The sequence below is a fragment of the Dama dama genome, chromosome 15 (genome assembly GCF_033118175.1).
Source record: "Dama dama isolate Ldn47 chromosome 15, ASM3311817v1, whole genome shotgun sequence".
Classification (NCBI taxonomy): domain Eukaryota; kingdom Metazoa; phylum Chordata; class Mammalia; order Artiodactyla; family Cervidae; genus Dama; species Dama dama.
In genome coordinates, this window is record NC_083695.1 from 26244705 (window position 1) to 26271795 (window position 27091).

The 27091-nt window shown below is 36.3% G+C and overlaps 1 protein-coding gene across 1 annotated transcript in view; it reads right to left on the reverse strand.

Annotated features, from left to right (window-relative positions):
* CTNNA3 (catenin alpha 3) overlaps positions 1–27091 on the reverse strand; it is a 1844203-nt gene that overhangs the window by 688841 nt on the left and 1128271 nt on the right. Inside the window, exon 11 of the mRNA XM_061163003.1 lies at positions 14107–14199. Coding sequence (XP_061018986.1) covers positions 14107–14199 — 93 coding nt within the window. The remainder of the gene's footprint in view (positions 1–14106; positions 14200–27091) is intronic.

Consider the following 27091-nt stretch of genomic DNA (forward strand, 5'->3'; position numbering starts at 1 on the left):
AGAAGCCAAAACCATCAAAACTATCTTCTTTGCCTCCATCATCACCATCATCAAATCCTTTTTCAAGTTCTGGTCAATATATTTAGTCCATTTACAATTCTCCCATCTACAAGTTTGTATTCTCATGTCTCACTCAAATTCTTACTTCTGTATATGATATTCAATAACCTTTCAACTGGTCCCGCCTAACCTTTTTATACTCAGTTGACATATAGTTTTCAGATTAATACCTAGGAAGCAAAGCCATGATGATGTCACTCTCCTACTCAAAACTGGTAATCATTTTCTATACTTCTTTCACTTGGCCATAAGGGCTACAACCTTTGTTTCAACTGTGGACCCAAACTCTCCCTTTTCCAAAGCCTATACCTTCCAACTTATTCTCACATGAAGCAGTATGTCCTGGAAAACACTTGGAAGTGTGTGGAGGCATTTTTGGTGATCACAAAGACTTGGCTGGGGGAGCTGATTGATGTGGATCCACTGCCCTTGATTCTGCATTTTCTGCCACACAGAACCCCATTACGGTGACCGTCCCTACAACAAAGTATTCTTCTACCTAAAATGCCAAGAGCTCCCATGAAGAAACAATGTGGCATAGACAGATTCAGTTACTTACTTTTTTCAATTTCTGTTATATACTTTTCCATCTCCTCTGCTTAGAATGCCCTTTTCACATTTTCCCAAATGTTCAAATCTTGTTCATCCTTTAAGACCTATAGAAAATGTCACTTTTCTGAGAGTCCTCCCAGAATTCCCTGACATGAATCTCTAGCTCCCATAGCATTTCATGTAATCTTCTCTAACACAACTTTGTTTCTGCCTGGATAATACATTTCCCCTTTTCATTGGAAATGTAATATAGTAAAGCTCCATCTTTTTTGTTCCTCTATAATTAGTACACTGTGGAGGTTTGCAGAGATCCTTTATGCTAACATGCCTAATATTATAGCATACACCATAAGTGTAAATGAGGACTCCAGTACAGACTCTCTGGTTTGTGAATAATTCAGAAATTATTGCCTCTGTCTTCACTTCAAATCACTATTAGTTCTGGCTACTTACTTTTAAACCATTGTCTAACTTTGACCCTATGTCCCCAGTAAAATTTAATGACTATGACTTCTCAGCTATAATTTTTTGCATCTTCTTCCAGGACAACATAATCTCATATTTTCTTAGGAAAAAAACCCCACCTGGTTGAACCCAGACCTCATTCCTGAGAACTGTTCAGTGGGTAACTGTGAATCCTTACTCTCTGCTCCTTATTTGCCCTCACTTCATGGATGCTCCTGGTAAATGGTCACCAAATATTTTTGGAATTAAGAGATCCTTGGAGTGAGTAAAAGGCTAACTGTGTATTCAGGACAGGATTTAGAACAAATACTACAAAAACATAGAGCTTAATTTTCAGACATTAAACAGCTGTATTCATGTAGCTTTTTCAGGCACAGTCTTACCACATAAATTTCACAGCATTGCAGAGAAGAGACTGATCCTAGACTTACCATCTGAAGTCACCCTAGGGAGTCTTAAGAATCAACAAGCCAAAAAAAAAAAAAAAAAGAGTCAACAAGCCAATCATAATCATCTTTTAGAAGATGATTGCCTCATTTTAGCCTTTTTATAGCCTTACCTCACTTTTGATTTCTAAAATCTTATATACTTTTTCTGTTCACTGCAGAGAAAAGAAATAAATTAGGTATAATTGCAAGAGTTCTGTCACAACTCTCATAGGTACACTCTGGGATTCTTAAAGAATATGATAATTCTACATCGATTATTTGAGTCCTATATTGTTTAGTTGCAAACAAAACATTCATCATCATCACCTACAAGAAAACGGAAGAAAATATATCTGTTTCCCCAGAGCATGATATTTAGAAAATTAAGTGCTTTCATTTCATAGATATGACAGCTTCTCAATCACAAAAACAACAACAAAACCATACAAATCACGACTTGCTTTTCCACTTGAAAGTGATAGCACAATGCCCTTCCTGAAACGTGTACTAAATACAGTAACACATCATAACTTAATCAGAACAAGCTGCTGCTATAACAAAATAATCCTGTCCATGTAGAAACAGATAATGCCAGTTACTTCACATAACTTGCACTTCAAGCAGACAAAGCATCACATTGGTACCTTTTATCAATTTGGTTAGAAATGATTAGAAATTGGGAGTCTTTACATCTAGAGAGCAAAGAAGGATGAACAGTGCTGGCTTTCAGTATCCGCCTGCCAATGTCTACAATACAAAATAAGTTCATGCATATATAACCATTCACTCAATTAATATGTCCTGAGTACCTACTATGAGTCAGGCATTACTCTTAGGATATGTCGGGGGATCAAAAATTCCTACCCTAATGGAGGTTTTATTTTTCCATGTTTATATATTAATGCAGGTGACCTTCAGTGCACACCCTCCCCCCACACCCCCCCCAGCCCAGGTCCTTGGTTCTTTTCAACATTCACAGACATCTGTGTCTGGGGCAACCTTGACCTTCCTCCCAACTTTTCAATATACCTAATAGTTAGATCTGATAGACAGAGTGCCTGAAGAACTACAGATGGAGGTTCATGACATTGTACAGGACGCAGTGATTAAGACCATCCCCCAAAAAGAAATGAAAAAAGGCAAAATGGTTGTCTGACAAGCCCTTAAAAAATAGCTGAGAAAAGAAGAGAAGCTAAAGGCAAAGGAGAAAAGGAAACATATACCCATTTGAATGCAGAGTTCCAAAGAATAGCAAGCAGAGATAAGAAAGCCTTCCTCAGTGATCAATGCAAAGAAATAGAAGAAAACAATAGAATGGGAGAGACTAGAGATCTCTTCAAGAAAATTAGAGATACCAAGGGAATATTTCATGCAAAGATGAGCACAATAAAAGACAGAAATGGTATGGAACTAATACAAGCAGAAGATATTAAGAAGAGGTGGAAAGAATACACAGAACTATACAAAAGGATCTTCAGAACCCAGATAACCATGATGGTGTGATCACTCAGCTAGTGCCAGACATCCTAGAATGTGAAGTCAAGTGGGCCTTAAGAAGCATCACTATGAAAAAAAAAACTGGTGGAGCTAATGGAATTCAAGTTGAGCTATTTCAAAGCCTAAAAGATAATGCTGTGAAAGTGCTGCCCTCAGTATGCCAGCAAATCTGGAAAACTCAGCAGTGGCCACAGGACCGGAAAATGTCAGTTTACATTCCAATCCCAAAGAAAGGCAATGCCAAAGAATGTTCAGACTGCCACACAACTGCACTCATCTCACACACTAGCAAAGTAATGCTCAAAATTCTCCAAGTAAGGCTTCAACAGTATGTGAACTGTGAACTTCTAGATGTTCAAGCTAGATTTAGAAAAGGTAAAGGAACCAGAGATCAAATTGCCAACATCCACTGGATCACTGAAAAAGCAAGAGAGTTCCAGAAAAACATCTACTTCTGCTTTATTGACTATTCCAAAGCCTTTGACTGTGTGGATCACAACAAACTATGGAAAATCCTTCAAGAGATGGGTATACCAGACCACCTGACCTGCCTCCTGAGAAATCTGTATGCAAGTCAAGAAGCAGCAGTTAGAACTGGACATGGAACAGGCTGGTTCCAAATCTAGAAAGGAGTACATCAAGACTGTATATTGTCACCCTGCTTATTTAACTTATATGCAGAGTACATCATGTGAAATGCTGGGCTGGATGAAGCACAAGCTAGAATCAAAATTCCCGGGAGATATATCAATAAATTCAGCTATGCAGCTGACACTACCCTTATGGCAGAAAGCAAAGAACTAAAGAGCCTCTTGATGAAAGTGAAAGAAGAGAGTGAAAAAGTTGGCTTAAAGCTCACTATTCAGAAAACTAAGATCATGGCATCCGGTCCCATCACTCCATGGCAAATAGATGGGAAAACAATGGCAATGGTGAGAGACTTTATTTTGGGGGGCTCCAAAATCAGTGCCGATGGTGACTGCAGCCATAAAATTAAAGGATGCTTGCTCCTTGGAAGAAAACTATGACTAACCTAGACAGCATATTAAAAAGCAGAGACATTACTTTGCCAACAAATGTCCAACTAGTCAAAGCTACGGTTTTTCCTGCAGTCATGTATGGATGTGAGAGTTGGACTATAAAGAAAGTTGAGTGCCAAAGAACTGATGCTTTTCAACTGTGGTGTTGAAGACTCTTGAGAATCCTTTGGACTGCAAGGAGATCCAACTAGTCCATCCTAAAGGAAATCAGTCCTGAATATCCATTGGAAGGACTGATGCTGAAGCTAAAACTCCAATACTTTGGACACCTGATGCGAAGAGCCAACTCATTGGAAAAGACCCTGATGCTAGGAAAGATTGAAAGCGGGAGGAGAAGGGGACCTCAGAAGATGAGATGGTTAGATGGCATCACTGACACAATGGACTTGAGTTTGGATAGGCTCTGGGAGTTGGTGATGGACAGGGAAGCCTGGCATACTTCAGTCCATGGGGTTGAAAAGAGTTGGAGATGTCTGAGTGACTGAATGGAACTGAATATACAACCGTTTTGAAAAGTAATTATATATTTTCAATAAGCAATTTATGGAAATATATCCCCAAGCATATGACTGAAAATAAACTAGATGCCTTTACAAAGTCTTTTAGCTCTGTCTGGTCACTGGGCAGCATTTGATGAAAGGGACAAATGGAAGAAGGCATAGCAAAACTCTATCAGATATTGATTCAACCAGGACAGAGTTTCAAAAATGTAACTAGATTTTGGAAAATTAAGCACCTGTGTGAGTTTGCCCAATTGCACGTGTATTCACCACTGGGGAAAATACTCACAGTTTTCACCATGCTCTTGGTTAATTAACAAATCTTATTTAAAACTATCTAATACCTCTACACCCAATAAACCGAATAACATTCTCTTTCCAACATCTTTGACAAGGAATAACCTATTTGACTTCTGTTTAAAGATCACTTTGAGTGATTAGATAATAGCTCAACTTCGGCTTAAAACAACTCTTTCTTTTTCTACCTAGCCCTTAAACTGCAGGGCCTGAACCCACACAGTATTCTGGACTTGGACATTCCTATGCCAAGTACACTGGGGATTTTCTCATATTCCACAAGCTAAGCACCATAATCATTTTAAAGCTATAAGATGGTCCTCATGTCATGCCACTGACTTACATAGTTGTGTCAGCTATAGTATATATATATACTATATATATATATACTATATATATATATACATATATATATGTATATATAGAAGTGTATACTATATACTTATATGTATGTGTCACTTGTTTTTGATGAATATCAAAGTAGAAGATACATAAATTTTGAATAAATTTTACTTGAAAAAACCAAACTCTACTGACCTGATTTCACTATAGACCATGAAAATGTTTTTGATGGACCAGTGTTTGAAATTCACTGAACTAGATAACAAATGTCCTTTTCAACTCCTGATGCTCCAGGTGCTTTAGATAAGTAATGTTTTTTCCTATCCACTTGTGCAATAGATTTTATTTAACCTAAGGCCCTGACTCTGTATTTACCCTTATTAAATTTTAGCTTATGAGTTTTCAAACATTAGTCCAAATTATCATCATATTTTAAAACCTTGAATTCTATTTTTCTCACATTTGTGTCATATGCAAATATAAAATGTATACTTTCAAATTAAACTTCCAAGTTACTTGTTAAAAATGGAACAAAATTTTATTTTTATCCTTCCAACAGGTTAAGTTCCCAGATCAAATTTCTCTTCTTTATATAAAAGAGAGATTTATTAGAGGATCTCATGATTGGGCAATAGAAGTGTGTGTGTGTGTGTGTGTGTGTGTGTGCGTGTCTGTGTGTTCAGTCACTCAGTCATGTCTGACTATTTGCAGCTCTATGGACTGTAACCTGCCAGCCTCCTCTGTCCTTGGGATTTTCCAGGCAAGAATACTGAAACAGGTTGCCATTTCCTGCTCCAGGGGATCTTCCTGACTCAGGGATGGAACTCTCGAGACTCTTGCATCTCCTGTATTGGCAGGAGGACTCTTTACCACTAGCACCACCTGGGAAGTCCCGTTAGAAGTCCTGTAGGCCAACGTCTTACCCTCTACATTGTCTAAATATCACTCTCCTAATATTTAGATGTCTGTGACATTGAGAAACTCCAAATCCCTCCTTCTCAACAAAGTCCAATTTCTTCCAGGGCAGTTCCTGTAGAAAAATCACTCTATATTGAGACAAAATTTTTATATTTCTAGCTCATGCTCATAGGTTGTAGTTGTGCCCCTTAGGGACCTTCAGAACAAGTCTTTCACATCAGAGCCCTTTGAAGATTTGATGATAGTGATCATGTTTCTCCATGTCTTAACCTTTTCCTGGCTAAAAATTCCCTGTTTCTTTTATGAGTTTTTTTGTACAGCATAGTTTCAAATCATGTCACTATTTCAGATATTCTCTGCTAAATTTCCTCCAAGTGACAGTCTTTTCAAGGTATGACATCTGTAACAGGGCAAAATATTACAGTTGTAGTTCTTTAGACACAATGAAAACCAAGATGATCCAACTCACTGAAACCTAGGTGAATTCAATGGAATTTAGCAAACAGGAACTAAATGTAGCCCCATCATCAGCTCCTTCTGCCTTGTGTTTTCTCAACCTGACTTATTCCAAGATTAATCTAATCTAATTTTAAAAGGAAATCAGTCCTGAATGTTCATTGGAAGGGCTAATGTTGAAGCTGAAACTCCAATACTTTGGCCACCTGATGCGAAGAACTAACTCATTGGAAAAGACCCTGATGCTGGGAAAGATTGAAGGAGGGAGGAGAAGGCCACAACAGAGAATGAGAAGGTTGGATGGCATCACCAACTCAATGGACATGAGTAAGCTTTGAGAGTTGGTAAAGGACAAGGAAGCCTGGCGTGCACAGTCATTGGGGTCGCAAAGAGTCAGACAAGACTGAGCAACTGAACTGGATATTAAAAGGTGGTTAGGTTTTGCTTCAAAATTAATAAAATATCCACTTCTGTTTAAAAACTTAGAATCCTTAAAGAAATAAAGTGAAATGTGAATGTATTCCTCCTGTTCTATATCTCTAGTCTCACTTCTTGGAAGTAAATACTACTAAAATTTTCATGAGAACCTTTTGAAAAACGTTCTACAAGTACATAAGCATATGGCTCAATCTTCTTTTTTTCACATAAGTGGGAAATATGATACTCATCGGAAATGTACCTTTTTCAGTTATCTTGGGTATCTTCCATACCAAAATACATATTGAGCTGACATTACTTTGAACAATTATTAACATTCTCCATTAACAGATATTTAGGTTGGCTCTAGCTTTGCCATTACAGATAATAAACTTTTCTCATAACAAACAAACCTTGCTCATAACAAACTGGTGTGCCAGTGCCAGAGTGGTAGGGATAGGGGGACAGGCAAAATAGGTGAAGGGGATTAAGAGGTACAAATATCCAGTCATAAAAATAAATAAGTCACAGGGATATGTTATATAGCATAGGCATACAGTCAATAATATTGTAACAACTCTGTATGGTGATAGATGGCAGCTAGCTTTATTGCAATGATCATTTCATAATATACAAAAATATCAAATCACCATTAATGCACCTGAAATTAATATTATATATCAAATTTAACACATGTGTCTGTACTATTAATTTCTGGAAATGGAATTAATGAACCTAAGTGTATATGCATATTTTATTTCAATAGATATTGCCAAGATGGATCTTATACACATATACATATTTACAAACATGCATACACACAACATATATACATACATACACACAACATACAATTGGGGATGCACCCCAGACCCACTAACTCTGAATAACAGGGTATACTATATAAAAAAAATACACAGTATGAAAAATAATTTTGCAGTACAGAGATAGAGAATAAATTTTAGAACTTGTTCTTTGATGAAAAAAATGTTAAGTTGTATTAGTCTTTTCTGACAGCTACACCACATTGTTGATTCATACTGAGATTACTATCAACTAAAATTTCTAAGCCTTTTGGAGAGTAAATATTTGCTAAGCTATATTCACTCCATTATCTATTTTTATATTTATTTTATAGTGCCCAAAATATATGGTTTAATATTTTACCTATTCAGTATTGCTGAATATAATAATATTCAGTCCGTGTTTTGAATATTCAAATTCTTTGTGAACATAACTGTATAATTTTATCCAAATCACTAGTAAAATACTGAAATGAGCTAGGCCAAGAGCAGATTGCAGCCCAGCAGTAGAGGTCTCACTCTTGGTTAGCAACTATACATTAATCAGCCATTTTAAGGATTTACTTTTTATCAATTACAACTCAAACTAATTATGTGGTAATTTTTTACATTGTCGAATAAAGAGACATGTCTAAAAGATGTTGCCAAAATTCTTGTTGCAGTCTATGAATGTAAAATGGTTTAATATTCTAGAAACCCTGCCCATATATTGGACAAATAGTTATTGAGTATCCAATATATGCTGCATTTCTGTTAGGTATGTGGGATACAGGTAGTGAACAAGAAACAATAAATCACTGTCTTTATAAACTTTATATTTGAGAGTGGACAATGTACAATAAAAAACTAACAAAATAATATAAAATATAATTTCAAATTATAGCAGAGATTTTAAAAGAAATAAATATGGTGACATGAAAGGTTATAGCTAAAGGAGTAACTTAGAGAGGCTGATGTCTGAGATGATATTTGAGCCCAGTTTTCACAAATTGAACATAACAGAAGCTGTCCATATGGCCATATGAAAAAAGCAAACTGGGAAATTACTAAGTGTGAACTCCCTCAGGTGGTAAGAAGCTTATTGTGCTCTAGAAACAGAAAGGCCAAAGTGCAGAGATCTAATGCATGAAAATAGGAAAGGAAAATAACATGAAGTAGAGTTGACAGGTAGGCAGTAGAAATTTCACGTAAGTCTGAATAACTCGTTAAAAGAACTTTGCATTTTACTGTAAAAGGCTAAGGAAAGCAACTGCTATGCTAAACATTTTTCAAATTGGGTTTTTATATGGGAAGTAGGTTAGAGAGACCTGAGTATGAGCATGGAAACCACGTAGGATATTTCTGTAGTCAAAGATAGAAATGATGAGGCACAGACTTGATATTTTTCATCCTGTTGACAAACAACATGAAGAAAAGTATATAGATGCAAGAAAAATATTTTTGGTGAAACTTACAGGGCTTGTTAATGGATAAAATAGGAAAACTAGCCATTAGATATAATTAAAATACGAGTTTCACTAGAACAAGAGTTTTGTCTAATTTATTTTCTTTACTGTTTACTCCCCAGCTGCATAAATGATACCGACCACATAGCATATGTTCAATAAATATTTACTACATTAAAAAAAGAAAATCTCTAGGTTTTTCCTCAGAGAAATGAGGTGAAAGGCCATGCTGTTAACTAAAATCAGTAAGACTGAAAAAAAGAAAAATGAGGTGCGGGTGCAACTATTAGAAGTTCCATTTGGCTATTTTAAGTTTTAGATGTCTTCTAGGTATAAATGTGGAGATGTAAAGGGAAAATTAAGTATTTGAGCCTGGTATTTAAGAAAGATTTCTGGCCTATTGAGAAATATTGGGATGCGATCAAAATATAGCCATGAACTTTATTGTAATTAATAATAAAAGGAATATTAAAGAGTCTCTGAAGGGCATTTTAAAAAAGACCTGATTATGGGGACATATAAAACATGTTTGTTAATGGAAATATTTAATATCTTGAAGGAGTCACTTTTCCCTAAAATAATCTAAAACATTTTAACAATTTCAATAAAAACGTCTAATATGTATTTTTATAGAACTTTGTAAGTGGATACTTAAAGTTACATAAAAGAGCAGAGCAGAACAGTAATACTTTAAAGAAAGAAACAAGGCAAATTGATTGGAAGATATCAAGATGTAACCAAAAGTCACAATTAAGACTGTAACTCTCCCTGACACCAAAACCAAAGGTATAACACATGCACACAAAGATTATAGGCTAATGCCATTGATGAACATACATGCAAAAACCCTCGACTAAACATTAGCAAACCAAATTCAACAATACATTAAAAGGATCATATACTGTGAGCAAGTAGGATTTATCCCAGGGATGAAAGATGGTTCAGTATTTTCAAACAATCAATGTGATATACCACATTAACAAATTGAACAGTAAAAATCATATGATCATCTCAATAGATGTAGCAAAAGTTTTTGACAAAATTCAACATTCATTTATGATTAAAAAAATCCAAAAAGTGGGTATAGATGCAATACACCTCAAAATAATAAAGGCCATATATGAAAAACTCACAGTCAACATCATATGCACTGTATGCAAAGCTAAAAACATTTTCTCTAAGATCAAGAATAAGGATGCACACTCTTGCCATCTTTATTAAACATAGTTTGGAAGTAATATACACAGCATTCAGACAGGAAAAATAAATGAAAGGAGTCTAAATTTTAAGGCAAGAGGTAAAACTGCCACAGTTCATAGACAATAAGATCCAATATATGGAGAATCCTAAAGATGCTACAAAAAACTAACTTATCAGTGAATTCAATAAAGTTTCAGGATATAAAATTAATATACATAAATCAGTTGTGCTTCTATGCAGTAACAACAAACTAGAAAGAGAAATTGAGAAAATAACCCAATTTATAAATACATGACAAAATATAAAATATTTAGAAATAAATCTAAGGAGATAAGACTCTTATTAGGAAAACTATAAAACACTGATAAAGGAATTGAAGGAGATACAAAGAGATGCCTCTCCAATATCTTTATATATAATGTCCTTGGATTGGAAGAATTATTAGTGTTGATAAAGTGACCATATTACCCAAGGCAATCTACAGTTTCAATGTAATTAATAGCAAAATACCAGTGGCATTTTTCACAAAACTAGAACAAATAATTCATTTGTATGGAAACACAAAAGAGTCCAAATAGCAAACATAATCTTGAGAAAGAAGAACTAAGCCAGAAGCATCATTCTTCCTGATTTCAAACTATATTACAAAGCACAGTAATCAAAACAGTATGGAACAAAAATAGACAAAACTTACAAACATACAACATACAAAAATATACAAAAACAGACACATACATCAGTGGAACATAGAAAAGAGCCCAGAAAAAATAATTACAATTACGTGGCAATTAATCTATAAGAGGAGAGGCAAGAATATGCAATGTGGAAAATATACCCCTCTTTAATAAGTTGTATTGGGAAAACTGGACAGCTACTTGCAAAAAAAATGAAGCTGGACTATTTTCTTATACCATATATAAATTCAAAATGGATTGAAGACTTACATGTAAGACCCAAACCATAAAACTTCTAGGAAAAAAAATGTAGGCAGGATGCTCTTTGACATCAGTCTTAGCAATATTCTGGGGATATGTATTCTCAGGTAAAGAAAACAAAACCAAAGATAAACAAATGAGACTACATCAAACTTAAAAAGCTTTTGCACAGTGAGGGAAACTATCAACAAAATTAAAAGCCACATACCGAATGAGAGAAGATACTTGCAAACAAAATACTCACTAAGGGCTTAACATCCAAAACATACAAAGAACTCATAAGACTCAACATCAAAAAAGAAAGAAAGAAACAACCCAATTAAAAATAGGTAAAAAACCTGAATAGACATTTTTTCAAAGAAGTATGCAGATGGCCAACAGGCACATGAAAAGATGCTCAGTAACACTAATCATCAGGGAAATGCAAATTGAAGCCATGAGCTATCACTTTACACCTGTTGTAATAACAAGTGTAAACAAGGATGTAGAGAAAAGGGACCCCTTATACATTTTTTATGAGAATGTAAATTGGTGTAGCCACTATGAAAAACAGTAGGGGGTTCCTCAAAAAATTAAAAATAGAACTACCATATGATCCAGCAATTCCACTTCTGCGATTTTATCCAAAGAAAACAAAAACATTGGTTTAAAAAGATATATGTGAGAATTTCCTGGTGGTCCAGTGGTTAGGACTCCACTCTTTCACTGCTGAGGGCACGGGTTCAGTCCCTGGTTCAGGAAGTAAGATCCCAAAAGCCACAGCGCAGCCAAAAAAGGTTTTTTTTTAATTTAAAAAATTTAAAAAAATGAAAAGATATAGGCATCCCTATGTTCATCACAGCATTATTTATAATAGCCAAGATTTTAAAGTAGTCTAAGTGTTTCATCAATAAATGAGTGAATAAAGAAGATGCGGTACACACACACATACAACACAAACACAATGGAATATTACTCAGCCATAAAGAAGTTAACTAAATCTTGCCACTATAACAACATTGATAGACCTAGAAAGAATATGCTAAATGAGATAAGTCAAACAGAGTAAGATAAATATTACATGATTTCACTTATATATGGAATCTAAAAAATAAAGTATAATTGGTAAAGGATCAACTTTTTAATACAGGATGACAGCCCAGTGGTTACCACTGTTTAAAAAAATAGATTCAACCTCCTGTTAGCCATAAAAATAAATTGCAGATAAAATAAAGATTTAAATGTTAAATAACAGTATTTACTATTTTAAAAAGAAAATATGGGGACTATGTAACACTTTTGTTGGAAGAATTTCTTGACAAAGCACAAACCAACATACCATTGCACAGAATAGGTGATCAAATGTCTAATTAAAAAATTAAAAGATGAATCATATGTTCATGTTATAGTTCTTAAAATACTTTAGGATTAAAATATTATTTTCAAAGTTAAAGGAAAAGCCACAGTCAACAGAAGATATTTTTAATAAATCTAAGCAGTACAATAAAACAAGCAACTAAAAATAGTCAAAGGGTTTAAGCAATTCATAGACTTTGAAAGCCGAATGGGTTAATAACTGCTTTTTTAAGTGTTTTATTGAGTAATCATAAACGTATAAATTGAAACCAATGAGATATACTGAATACTATTCAGATTCAAAAGACATTTCAACAGTGACAACATCAAATGCTATCTACAATATGGAGAAACGAAAACTCAAACTACTGAGGAGAATGTAAGTGATTCAGCCACTTCAGAGACCTAATTGTACAGTTCTGTTCCCTATGGGATCTCATAGAAAACTGACCTCAGTTATGAGATCTCAGTTGCTGGCCTCTAGATTGTACTTCAGCCAGTTTTCACTTGTTAATCAGCATTAAGTCTAAAGAAGCAGTCACCTTATTATTTCCTAAATATTCTTACAGATGAAATCATTGGCAAAGCAAGCGAAGAATTTAACACACATTCTGCTTTTAGTAAAATTAGAATTCCAGCAGAAGTCCAGAGACTTGAAATTTCTAATCATTATTATATTTCATATCTTTATAACATTTGTGGTTTTAATTGGGAAGTAATTATCTACATCATTTGTTGCTTATTCTAAGGCAAGAAAGGATTGACCTTATGTGTATCCTCAGTTCTGTTCAGTCGCTCAGTCGTGTCTGACTCTTTGCGACCCCAAGGACTGCAGCACGCTAGGCCTCCCCATCCATCACCAACTCCCAGAGTTTACTCAAACTCATGCCCATCGAGTCGGTGATGCCATCCAACCATCTCATTCTCTGTCATCCCCTTTTCCTGTGTATCCTGAATTACAGTTTTGAGATAATTATTCATCTAGAAATAACTCCTAAGCAATATGCTTCTCTTTGGATTTTAAAAAACTCCTGAATTCCAGACATGACAATATTTCTTAGCTTTTTTCAAACTCATGCCTTCTTTTGATAAAAGAGGAAAAAAAGCATTCTTTTCATATGAGTTGAGATTTCAAATTAAATAGTGACTACAAATAAATCAGAACTGTTGGACAAAACACTGCTTTGATTTCAAACTATATCTTTCACAAAATTCTAAGATGGTCTCTCAGAAACTGTTACAAGAACCATGTGTTAAATAAAGAATGAAGTGCTTAGTAAAGAGTAAACTATGACCTTAGAATGAGTCATTTTATGTTTTTAAAATATATATTTTAATATGTTTCCATATGTATGAAAGTCTGAAGCATTACACATAATTTTTTATAGCTAGTTTAATGAAAGACAGTTATCATACCTGTGGACACAATGTTTCCAGGTGATTGGCAGCAACTCTGACAATCTTAATCCCATCTTCATTTGTTGACATGGAACAAGCAAGATTTGCCACCTTAAATACAAAATAATAGAAATTATCTCAGATTAACAAGGGAATGCAGAAACATCTGTTATCACAGACAGAAGCGTTTAAGTGTTCACTGAAAATTTCAATGACAACAGCGTTTTCATAAATGTCACTGGTATCTACTTTATGGAAGCATTCATAGATTCTATTAAATAACAGCAAAGGGCCATAAGATAGCGTTTAAAGTCAAAAGGAAGACTGGGGAATGAATTTGCAATCCCTGTTCAGTCTCTTGGTATCAATATCTAACCCATAATAAGATGTTGTTATGGTTTCTTAAGGGCTTTCCTGGTGGCTAAGAGGTTAAAATCTTCTGCTTCCAACGTGGGAGACCTGAGTTCGATCCCTGGGTGAGGAAGATCCCCTGGAGGAGGAAATGGCAACTCACTCCAGTATTCTTGCCTGGAGAATCCCATGGACGGAGGAGCCTGGCAGACCCCAGTCCATGGGGTCGCAAAGAGTCGACACAACTGAGCAACTTCACTTTCATTTTTCATGGTTTCTTATGAGCCTGAAAAAAAGTTCATCTATGGATTGAATGCTAAAAAATTCTTGAACTCTTATATGATTGTAGTTTAAGTTTGTAATTGGTTTATTATTTTCCAGAAGTCTATTATGCATTCTTAAGTTGCATTAAGCATGACTGTATCTTTGTTCATGTTTTATTCAGCATCAAATATGCTACAAAGCTGGGCAAATACAAGATAATTGAATTTTTCTTCCTGTTCTGGATTTTCTACTACAACTTCATAGGCACTATTTGACATTCCAGCAGTCAATTTGATTCACGCCCTTAGTAATATCCATATTTTTTTATACATTATTATTTTGAAACACATTGTTTTCCAGGGATATAAGTGCCCTTTTAAATAACTGCCTTCATGGCGATGACCTAAGTCCAACGTTCATAAAGATTTTCTTTATGCCATGAATAAGTTATGAGAAAGCTTGTGGAATTCCTTCCTTTTCCTTTGAACTTCAGTCTTATTCAACATTTCCCTTGCTAGCAGGTGAGTGTTCATGTACAGAGGCAATGTTTTCTTAGATCTACAAAATATATCATTGCCTCCATCACTGCAAAGAGATCACTTTCCTAACAATCATTTTCCTCATGTCTCAGTTACTATACACTTTAAAATAAGGCAGTTTTTACTGATCAAATCCAAAATCCAATCAGTTACAGAGAAACTTCACTTAAACTGCATGTGTTGGAAGTGAACAACAAACATATCTTTGGATGACTATCTGTAGAATACCAAAAACTGTTACTTACATGGATTTACAGCCTTTTTTTTTTTTATAGCATTACTTTAAATATGTTGGCAGTGAAACAACTCCTTGGTTTGCATTTACATATAATGAAATAACAGCCATACATTATTTAACTGTGGAATGGCATTGATCACTTTATTAATGTACATGGAAATGGCTTACTTGAAAAGGTCTTTTGTTAGCTTGAAGGTCACAGTGCCTCAACTTTCATATCAGCCAAATAATTAGCACATTTGTGAATTATTTGAAAAGGGCAGTTGTTTCCGTACCCCACTCCATTCTTAAAACCCCACTCACAGAAAGTAAAATTTAGCAGTCTAATTATTTTAATAAATTTTATAATAATTTGCACTGTACTTGCAGAAAATAGCTGTCTGTAAATTTGAACACTGTTTGTTTTAAGTAGAAATTTAAAATTATTGGTTCAATCTTTTGGTCAAATAGATGAATGTTGGTTAAACCAAGGTTTAAAAATTACAGAAAGATATTTTATATAGACACTTTTGAAATTTCTTTAATTTTATATTGGAATATAGTTGATTAACAATTTTATGTCAGTTTTAGCTGTACAGTAAAGGGATTCAGTTATATATGTATCTATTATTTTTCAAATAATTTTCTCATTTAGGTTATTACAGGACATTAGAGATACCAAGGGAACATTTCATGAAAAGATGGGGTCAATAAAGGACAGAAATGGTATGGACCTAACAGAAGCAGAAGATATTAAGAGGTGGCAAGAATACACAGAACTGCGCAAAAAAGATCTTCACGACCCAGATAATCACGATGGTGTGATCACTCACCTAGAGCCAGACATCCTGGAATGTGAAGTGAAGTGGGCCTTAGGAAGCATCACTATGAACAAAGCTAGTGGAGGTGTTGGAATTCTGGTTGAGCTATTTCAAATCCTAAAAGATGAAGCTGTGAAAGTGCTGCACTAACTATGCCAGCAAATTTGGAAAACTCAGCAGTGGCCACAGGACTCGAAAAGGTCAGTTTTCATTCCAATCCCAAAGAAAGGCAATGTGAAAGAATGCTCAAACTACCACAGAATTGCACTCATCTCACATGCTAGTAAAGTAATGCTCAAAATTCTCCAAGCCAGGATTCAGCAATATGTGAACCGTGAACTTTCAGATGTTCAAGCTGGTTTTAGAAAAGGCAGAGGACCAAAGATCAAATTGCCAACATCTGCTGGATCATCGAAAAAGCAAGGGAGTTTCACAAAAAAAAATCTATTTCTACTTTATTGACTATGCCAAAGCCTTTGACTGTGTGGGATCACAATAAACTGTGGAAAATTCTGAAAGAGATGGGAATAACAGACATCCTGACCTGCCTCTTGAGAAATGTGTATGCAGGTCAGGAAGCACCAGTTAGAACTGAACATGGACCAACAGAGTGGTTCCAAATAGGAAAAGGAGTATGTCAAGGCTGTATATTGTCACCCTACTTATTTAACTTATATACAGAGTACATCATGAGAAACGCTAGGCTGGAGGAAGCACAAGCTGGAATCAACATTGCTGGGAGAAATATCAATAACCTCAGATAGGCAGATGACACCACCCTTATGGCAAAAAGTGAAGAGGAACTAAAAAGCCTCTTGATGAAAGTGAAATAGGGGAGTGAAAAAGTTGGCTTAAAACACAACATTCAGAAAACTAAGTCATGGCATCCGGTCCCATCACTTCCTGGCAAATAGATGTGGAAACAGTGGAAACAGTGGGTGATTTTATTTTTCTGGGCTCCAAAATCACAGCAGATGGTGATTGCAGTAATGAAATTAAAAGACACTTACTGCTTGGAAGGAAAGTTATGACCAACCTAGACAGCATAATAAAAAGCAGAGACATTGCTTTGCCAGCAAAGATCTGTCTAATCAAGGCTATGGTTTTTTTCCAGTGGTCATGTATGGATGTGAGAGTTGGACTATAAAGAAAGCTGAGTGCTGAAGAATTGATGCATTTGAACTGTGGTGTTGGAGAAGACTCTTGAGAGTCTCTTGGACTGCAAGGAGATCCAACCAGTCCATCCTAAAGGAGATCAGTCCTGGGTGTTCATTGGAAAGGCTGATGTTGAAGCTGAAACTCCAATACTTTGGCCACCTGATATGAGGATCTGACTCATTGAAAAAGACCCTGATGCTGGGAAAGATTGAAGGCAGGAGAAAGGGATGACAGAGGTTGAGATTGTTGGAGGGCATCACCGACTCGATGGACATGGGCTTGGGTAGACTCTGGGAGCTGGTGTTGGACAGGGAGGCCTGGCGTGCTGCGGTTCTTGGATTGCAAAGAGTCAGAGACAACTGAGCAACTGAAGTGAACTGAACTGAAGCAGTATTCCCTGTGCTATATAGTAGGTCCCTATTGGTTATCTATTTTAAATATAGTAGTGTGTACATGTCAATCTCAGACTCCCAATTTGTGCCAAACAATCCAATCAAAAAAGTGAGCAGAAGACCTAACTAGACATTTCTCTAAAGAAGACATATAGATGGCCAAGAGGACTTTCCCGGTGGCTCAGCAGTAAAGAATCTGCCTGCAATGCAGGAGACACTGGTTCAATCCCTAGATCAAGAAGATTCCCTCAAGAAGCGAATAGCAATCTACTCCAGTATTCTTGCCTAGAGAATACCATGGAAGAGGAGACTGGTGGACTACAGTCCATAGGGTCACAAAGAGTTGGATATAACTGAGTATGCACACAGACTCACACACAGATGAACAAGAAGCATACCAAAAGATGCTCAACATCAGAAACATTAATTTTAGAAAAATTAATTATTAGAAAGTAATGATTTCTAATAGGCATTAATTATTAGAAAAGGTATTATTAGAAAAATACAAATTAAAACTACAATGAGATATCACTTCACATCAGTCAGAAGGGCCATCATCAACAAATCTACAAACAATAAATGCTGAAGAGGGTGTGGAGAGAAGGAAACCCTCCTTCACTGTCAGTACGAATGTAAATTGGTACAAACACTATAGAGAGCAGTTATGGAGGTCTCCGAAGAAACTAAAAAATAAGGACTTCTGTGGTTGTCCATTGGTTAAGAATCTGCCTTCCAATGCAGGGGACTCCATCCATGGTCAGAGAACTAAGATCCCACATTGCTGTTGTTGTTGTTTAATCTCTATGTCATGTCAGACACTTTTGCAACCCGATGGACTATAGCCTACATGTTATGGGGCAACTAAGCTCGGACCACAAGTAGAGAGAAGCCTCTGCTGCGACAAAGAGCCCATGTGCTCTGAAAAATTATGATGCGGCCAAATAAATAAATAAATATTTTTTAGAAAACATAACTACCATATGATCCACAAGCCCACTCCTGGGCATGTATTCAGAGAAAGACATCCTTTCAAAAGAATCCATGCACTCCAATGTGTGTTGCAGTGCTGTTTATAATAGCCAACATATGGACGCAACCTAAATGTCCACTAACATAGAAATGCAGAAACAAGAGGTGGTACATATATACAACAGAACATTATTCAGCCATTACAAACAGTGAGATAATGTCATTTGCAGCAACGTGGATGGACATGGGGATTATCATAGTAAGTAAAGTATGTCAGAAAGAGAACAAACTTGCAGAGTCTTACATGATACAAATGAACTTATTCACAAAACAGAAAAAGGCATGATAAAGGACAGAAACAGTAATGACCTAACAGAAGTAGAAGAGATTAAGAGGTGGCAAGAATACATAAAAGAACTATACACAAAAAGTCTTACTTATCCAGATAACCGCAGTGATGTGATCACTCACCTAGAGCTGGGCATCCTGGTGTGTGAAGTCAAGGGACCTTAGGAAGCATTATTACAAAGCTAGTGGAAGTGACAGAATTTCAGCAGAGCTATTTAAAATTCTAAAAGATGATGCTCTTAAAATCCTGCACTCAATATGTCAGTAAATTTGGAAAACTCAGCCATAGGACTGGAAAAGGTCAGTTTTCATTCTAATCCCCAAGAAGGGCAATGCCAAAGGATGTTCAAACCACCTGGATAATTGCTCTCATTTCACATGTTAGTAAGTTTATGCTCAAAATTCTAGGCTTCAACAGTACAGGAATTGAGCACATCCAGATGTACAAGCTGGATTTTAAAAAGGCAGAGGAACCAGAAAACAAATTGCCAAAGCCCATTGGGTCATAAAGAAAGCAAAGAAAGTCTAGAAAAACATCTACTTCTGCTTCACTGACTACACTAAAGCCATTGCGTGGATACACTTTCATTTTTAATTTATTATCTTTATCCTTTTTTTCTTTTAAAAACAAGCATTCTTCTTCTGGACATTTACTGGTTACCATGTTACTGAAGTCAATTTAATTATTAATGTTAACATAAAAATGATCCTAAACACAAAGTTTCTGTTTATATTATCATACTTAAGTTTTATTTACAAAACACTGAGTTGAAACTACAACTCAAAGTTTTCTACTCCATAAATGATCATATTAACATTCTTTCTGTCTTCTTTCCTTCAGACATACCCAAACTTCTCCTTACCAGAACTGTTCTACCTCAGGTAAGCTTTCTAGATAGTCAGTTACAATTACCAAATTAAGGCTAGTAGGGTTACAGTGATATTTTATACAAACAAATTTAAATGTATAGGATAGTTAATATTCTGTGACCAGAGACAGTTATGTGTTAAAAATATCTTTACATTTCTAATTTGAGTGATTTGTGACATCTTTTCTAGGTCAAAGTGAAAGTTGCTCAGTCGTGTCCGACTCATTGCAACCCCATGGACTACACAGTCCATGGAATTCTCCAGGCCAGAATACTGCAGTGGGTAGCCTTTCCCTTCTCCAGAGGATCTTACCAACCCAAGGATTGAACCCAGGTCTCCCGCATTACAGGCTGATTCTTTATCAGCTGAGGTAAGTGAAAGCCAAATTTCTTCTAATATTCATAAGTTCTGTGTGGCTCTTCAGGCAGTCAGGCATGATCCTAGGCAAAACATGAAGGTAACTCCCTACTGGTCAAAGATAATAGCATGCAAATAAAATATTTTGTAAGATACTTTGAGATATTTGGACATTTGACATCTTTTATATATTGAATTTTGACAATGTTTCAAAAGTCTAGGTGAAGTTTTATTATTCAAGAGATCTTTGTGAAAGATTTCTGTCCTCTAAGAGAAATTGTTCATAGAGGGGTTTTGGAGACCTGGATTTTAACCTGATTCCCACAATTATCAAATTTTTTGACCATGGATAAAATGGTAATATCTGAGAGAACTTTGTTGTCTATAAAATGGGTATGATAGTATCAGTATCTACCTAACTTGAGTATTTGGAAGATTAAATGAGACAGAGTATGAAGACAGCTTGATACCTGGTATCCCTGACCATGTATGAATTTCCTTCCAGATCATCTTATCTTTTACTAATCCAGGATGGGGAAGAACATTCACTCTCTCAAGAGATTTTATAGAATTAAAACCTTAGGAGTCTAAAAAAATATGACACAATTTCTAATCAAAGAGCCAAAAATCAAAATGTTTTAAGGACTCAGGCAAGATATGCAAATATAGAGTCTATATGTAACAGTCGGTTGGGTAGGGTGGTGGGGCCTCAGGCAGACATGAGCATGTATGCCCTGTCTAATGGCATTAGACCTCATTAAAATACAAGGAAAAACTCATAGCCTTGGTCAAACTAACAGTCTGTTCACTTACTTTAGTTCATAGTTCACCAGTTTGTGACCTCTGACCATATTCTCTCACCCCCTATTTTATAGACAGGAAAACAAAACCAAACAGAGAGAAGAAATATATTCAAATAATCCACTGACAGGAAGACTATAAACCAGGAAACAATGTATGCTCTTTATTCCACCCTGATTTAAAGTATTGAAAATTTCCTGCGTTGAAATGATTGACCAGACTATTTATTCATGTTGTGCCTTACCCAAGGCCAAGAAAATCAGAATCTAAATTATCCTAGGGACCTAACAGAAGTAGAAGATATTAAGGAGAGGTGGCAAGAATATACAGAAGAATTGTACAAAAAGGATCTTCACAACCCAGATAATCACAATGGTGTGATCACTCACACTCACCTAGAGCCAGACATCCTGGAATGTGAAGTCAAGTGGGCCTTAGGAAGCATCACTATGAACAAAGCTAGTGGAGGTGATGAATTCCAGTTGAGCTATTTCAAATCCTAAAAGATGATGCTGTGAAAGTGCTGCACTCCATAGCCAGCAAATTTGGAAAACTCAGCAGTGGCCACAGGATTGGAAAAGGTCAGTTTTCATTCCAATCCCAAAGAAAGGCAATGTGAAAGAATGCTCAAAACTACAACACAATTGCACTCATCTCACATGCTAGTAAAGTAATGCTTAAAATTCTCCAAGTCAGGCTTCACCAATATGTGAATCATGAACTTTCAGATGTTCAAGCTGGTTTTAGAGAAGGCAGAGGAACCAGAGATCAAATTGCCAACATCTGCTGGATCATCAAAAAAGCAAGAGAGTTCCAGAAAAACATCTATTTCTACTTTATTGACTATGCCAAAGCCTTTGACTGGGGAATAGCCTTTCACAATAAACTGTGGAAAATTCTGAGAGAGATGGGAATACCAGACCACCTGACCTGCCTCTTGAGAAACCTGTATGCAGGTCAGGAAGCAACAGTTAGAACTAGATATGGACCAACAGACTGGTTCCAAATAGGAAAAGGAGTACGTCAAGGCTGTATATTGTCACCCTGCTTATTTAACTTATATGCAGCGTACATCATGAGAAACTCTAGGCTGGAGGAAGCACAAGCTGGAATCAACATTGCTGGAGGAAATATCAATAACCTCAGATATGCAGATGATACCACCCTTATGGCAGAAAGTGAAGAAGAGCTGAAGAGCCTTTTTTTGAAAGTGAAAGAGGAGAGTGAAAAAGTTGGCTTAAACTTTTTTTAAACATTCAGAAACTCAACAGTCAACATTCAGAAAACTAAGATCATGGCATCCGGTCCCATCACTTCATGGCAAATAGATGGGGAAACAGTGGAAACAGTGGCTGACTGTATTTTTCTGGGCTCCAAAATCACAGCAGATGGTGATTGCAGCCATGAAATTAAAAGACACTTACTGCTTGGAAGGAAGGTAACCTAGACAGCATATTAAAAAGCAGAGACATTACTTTGTCAACAAAGGTCCATCTAGTTAAGGCTATGGTTTTTCCAGTGGTCATGTATGGATGTGAGAGTTGGACTATAATGAAAGCTGAGCACTGAAGAATTGATGCTTTTGAACTGTGGTGTTGGAGAAGACTCTTGAGAGTCCCTTGGACTGCAAGGAGATCCAACCAGTCCATCCTAAAGGAGATCAGTCCTGGGTATTCATTGGTAGGACTGATTTTGAAGCTGAAACTCCAATATTCTGACCACCTCATGTGAAGAGCTGACTCATTGGAAAAGACCCTGATGCTGGGAAAGATTGAAGGCAGGAGGAGAAGGGGATGACAGAGGTTGAGATGGCTGGATGGCGTCACCTACTCAATGAATATGGGTTTGGGTAGACTCCGAGAGTTGGTGATGGACAGGGCGGCTTGGCGTACTGCAGTTCATGGGGTCGCAATGAGTCAGACATGACTGAGCGACTGAACTGAACTGAAATTATCCTAAATGGAACCAAAGGCACTCAGTTTCCAAATGGAAACTCAGGCACTCACAAGTTTATTAAAAAGAAAAGTCTAGGACACAATTTCTTTCATTTTTTAAAATAAAAGATTAAGTTGTATCTTTAAAATCACTGCTGATCTAATAATTGCAAAAGTCAAATAAAAAATCTTCAAACAGGGAAATGTTGTCATGTTACGCAGAGGGGAGTGATTTTTTTTTTTTTTTTTTTTAGCATCAGCATCTCTCTCATGATCCTCTTTCCTTCACACAAGTCGTTTCACCTTCTAAGATGTATCACATTCTAGAAGTTTTAAATTTGAATCCACTGCCCTTTCAGGTATATTGAAAATATTGCAGACAATAAAGACTGGCTAGACAATTCTTGAATTAATTCACATTAGTTACTATCCTACTGACGTTTGTTCTTCTCTTACTAGTTCCAGTTCTGTATACTAATCATTGATATCTCTGGGATCTTTTCTATTTATTGGACTATGATCCTTCCCCTTCACCTGGCATATAACATGGTATCTCTCATCCCTGACCTATGTTCTTAAGAGAGAAATTCTCTGCTCAGGAACCTGGACTCATAAAATCCTGCCAGCTAGGCTAGTTCTGTCCCTCACTTTCCACCAAGGTCAAGGAGATGGCCACACTTGACCCTTCCAACCCCCAGATTATACAAAGATAATAGTACTGGGCTTCTCAGTGGTAAAGAATCCACCTGCTAATGGAGGAGACACAGGTTCAATCCCCAGGTCAGAAAGATCCCCTAGAGAAGGAAGTGACAACCCTCTCCAGTATTCTTGCCTGGGAAATGCTATCTACGGACAGAGTAGTCTGGTGGGCTGCAGTCCATAGGGTCACAAAAGAGACGGACATCACTAAGTGACTAAACAACAGTAACTATGCTAGTACCAAGGAAAGCTACAAAAACAGTATTTGGGAAGTGGGAATAATGTCAATGACCTTTATATCAGTCTACCATGCTATAGGGCTTAACTCTGCTTTTTATTATTCTGAGCTAGTAAAGATACTGTATTTTAAAAATATAGAATACCATATCATGCTATAGGTTAGGATTCCAATATCAAGTGTTATTTGAAACTTCAGGTGCAATAATTGTCCTCTCAAGTCATCTGAGACACTGAAATAATATTGTTGCTTGGAACAAGCTCACTATTTGAACAGCTGATCATCATACATCTTTCATTCTGTCACTAAGGGGTTCTCACACACTATTTACTTGTGATATGATTTCTCAAGAACATGAAGTCAACTTTGATGTTTGGTGAGATTTCCATTGTTGCATATCCATAGTTTATATATAGTTCACATAGTTAATTGTAATACCATGTTACTGTGTAGCTTAGCTCTCAATGCGGGGGAGAGATCCTTTCCTCATTTTTATGCATTTTCCTCTCTGGCCGATGGTCATTTAACTCCTATGTAGGCACGCTCAGAGACAGAATTTACTGTTTTCCAGGACAGTGTATTCCTGTTGCAAGATAGTCCAAAGTTACAGAAGTTAAGATGTTCTTCCTTATAAAGAAGTGAAATCTTTCTTTCAACAGCTTCCTCATAGAGGTCACAGAATCCAAAATGTCAAATATCTTCAATAATAGAAAAAAAGATTGACCCCACGGAAAATCTGTATTAGTAGCTCTCAATCTGCAGTATAAGTTAGATGGTGCACATAATAATCATTGGTATGGCTATTAAAAGAAAAGTCCAGAATCCTTCTGCCAAGATACTCTGATATATTAAGTATGTCTGTGGGTGGAACTTATAAGAGGTATAAACTGTGTTTAATTCAACTTTTTAAAGTTTTTCAAGTGAGAACGTATACATGTATAGGTATGGCTGAGTCCCTTTGCTATCTACATGAAACCATCACATTTTTAATTAGCTCCACTTGAACATAAAATAAAAAGTTAAAAAAAAGTTCCCCAGATAACTCTGATATACTGCTCTCAACATACACACACACAACACACTACACATATAGACTTTGTGTTGATTTTCATTTGTTTGGATAAGACACTCCTTCCTGAAGATTAATGTGAAGTGGTGAAAATCTACAAGAAGCATGAACTGACTATACACACACACACACACGCACATATGGAAAAGGCTAGGAAGTCACAGAAAAGGCTTCACAAATTAGAGATAAGGAATAACAACCTATACTACCACCTGAGAAATAGAGCTTAATCTATTAGGGCTACTGTAACAAAAGCAATAGACGGGATAGCTTATAAACAACAGAATTAACTTCTCACAGGGCTAGAGTTTGGGAAGTCTGTGATCAAGGTGGTGGCAGATGCAATGCCTGGTGAGTACCAGCTTCCAGGTTCCTAGACTGACCCTCTACTCTAGCTGGAACCTCACATAGCAGGAGAGGTGAGGGAAATCTCTGGGAGTCCTTTGCATAAGGGCACTAATCACATAGATAAGGGTTCTTCTCTCATGACCTAATCACCTTCAAAATTTTCCATCTCCCAGTCCAATCACCCTGGGTGTTAAGATTTCAATATATGAATTTGGGGGGACACAAACATTTAGTCTATGAGATATAAAAGTTTAAAACTCAAAATACTCAGGAAACAAGAAAATCAAATGTAGAAGAGACTTTTGGCCTTCTCTCTGACATCCGCTCCTTTTTCTGTCAATAATAGTCTGATTTCCCTTTGGACAACTGCTGTCTCCTCCTCTAGCCCAGTGGTACGAAGTCTTGGTATGACAGTTAATAAAGATGCCTAGTTCTTACCTGGCCCTGGTGTGGGCACATCTACCACTTCCTGAGAGGAATCCTGGAGCAGCTCCTGTGTCTAGGCAGTCTCAGCCCTCTGCCTGTATTTATGTGCACTAGCTTGTATCTTCCAATGAAGTCTCTCTTGTTTTCTACTTAAGTAAGCCAAATTCATATTATCATGCCTGCAAACATACTGAAATGAGTCCTGAGCCAGAAATTTACATACCACTTATGCATTAATTTCAGATGGTTCCTCTCAGCAAAGTAAAAGGCTGGCAATGCAGAACTTCACTTCAGTAGAAGGCACTTTCTAATCAAAAGTCTGCAACCTAGATGTCTTAATAACAGGAGCAAGCATGGGGGAAGGAGATGTTCATCTCAGTTCCTGCACATGTAGATAAATGTGTTTATTACCTCTCCTCTTTTGAATATCTAATCCCTTGGTGTCTATTAGAACACTTTACATACAAGGTACAAAGGATATCTAGTTCTTGAAGAAAATAATTAACCAATTTGGGGTTTATCCTTTTACAAACCATTTATTATGTCAGAAAGCCATCCTTCCATGTGCTTTTTTAAATTCATACCTGTATATTAAAGTCTGAATCAAATACTATCTCCTCCACAAACCCTTCCCCGACACCCAGAATCAGAATTCATACTCCCACAATAAGATCTGCTTCATTCTTGCAAGACTCACTTATGTTTATTTCAGATAGTAAACTGCTAGATGGTAAGGATAATCATGTACTCTTTTCTAAAAATATTTTTTATCAGGTTAAGTATCCTAAAAATAGAAGGCAGTCTATGTAAATAAACAAAAATAATAACATCTTTTTTGGTCATGCTCTTCAGCCTATAGGATCCCAGTTCCCCAATCAGAGACTGAACCCAGGCCCTCAGCACTGAAGGCATGGAGCCCTAACCACTGGACCACCAAGGAGTTTGCAATAGTTTATCTTTATGCATTTGGAAATATATGACCTTCTACTGTGTTTTAAACTAATACATTTAATGAAGTATATTTATTAGAGGGCTTAATGCAACTTAATTTTTTCATTGAAAACTATCTTCTTCCTCTGCCCTTTCCTTATAAAAAAAAAGTTTCTAATTATCTATTATAGGAGCATAAAATAAGTATCATTACTTTAAGTTATGGAGGAAAATACTTGAGGAAAGAAAGCCCTTGAATCATTAAACTTAAT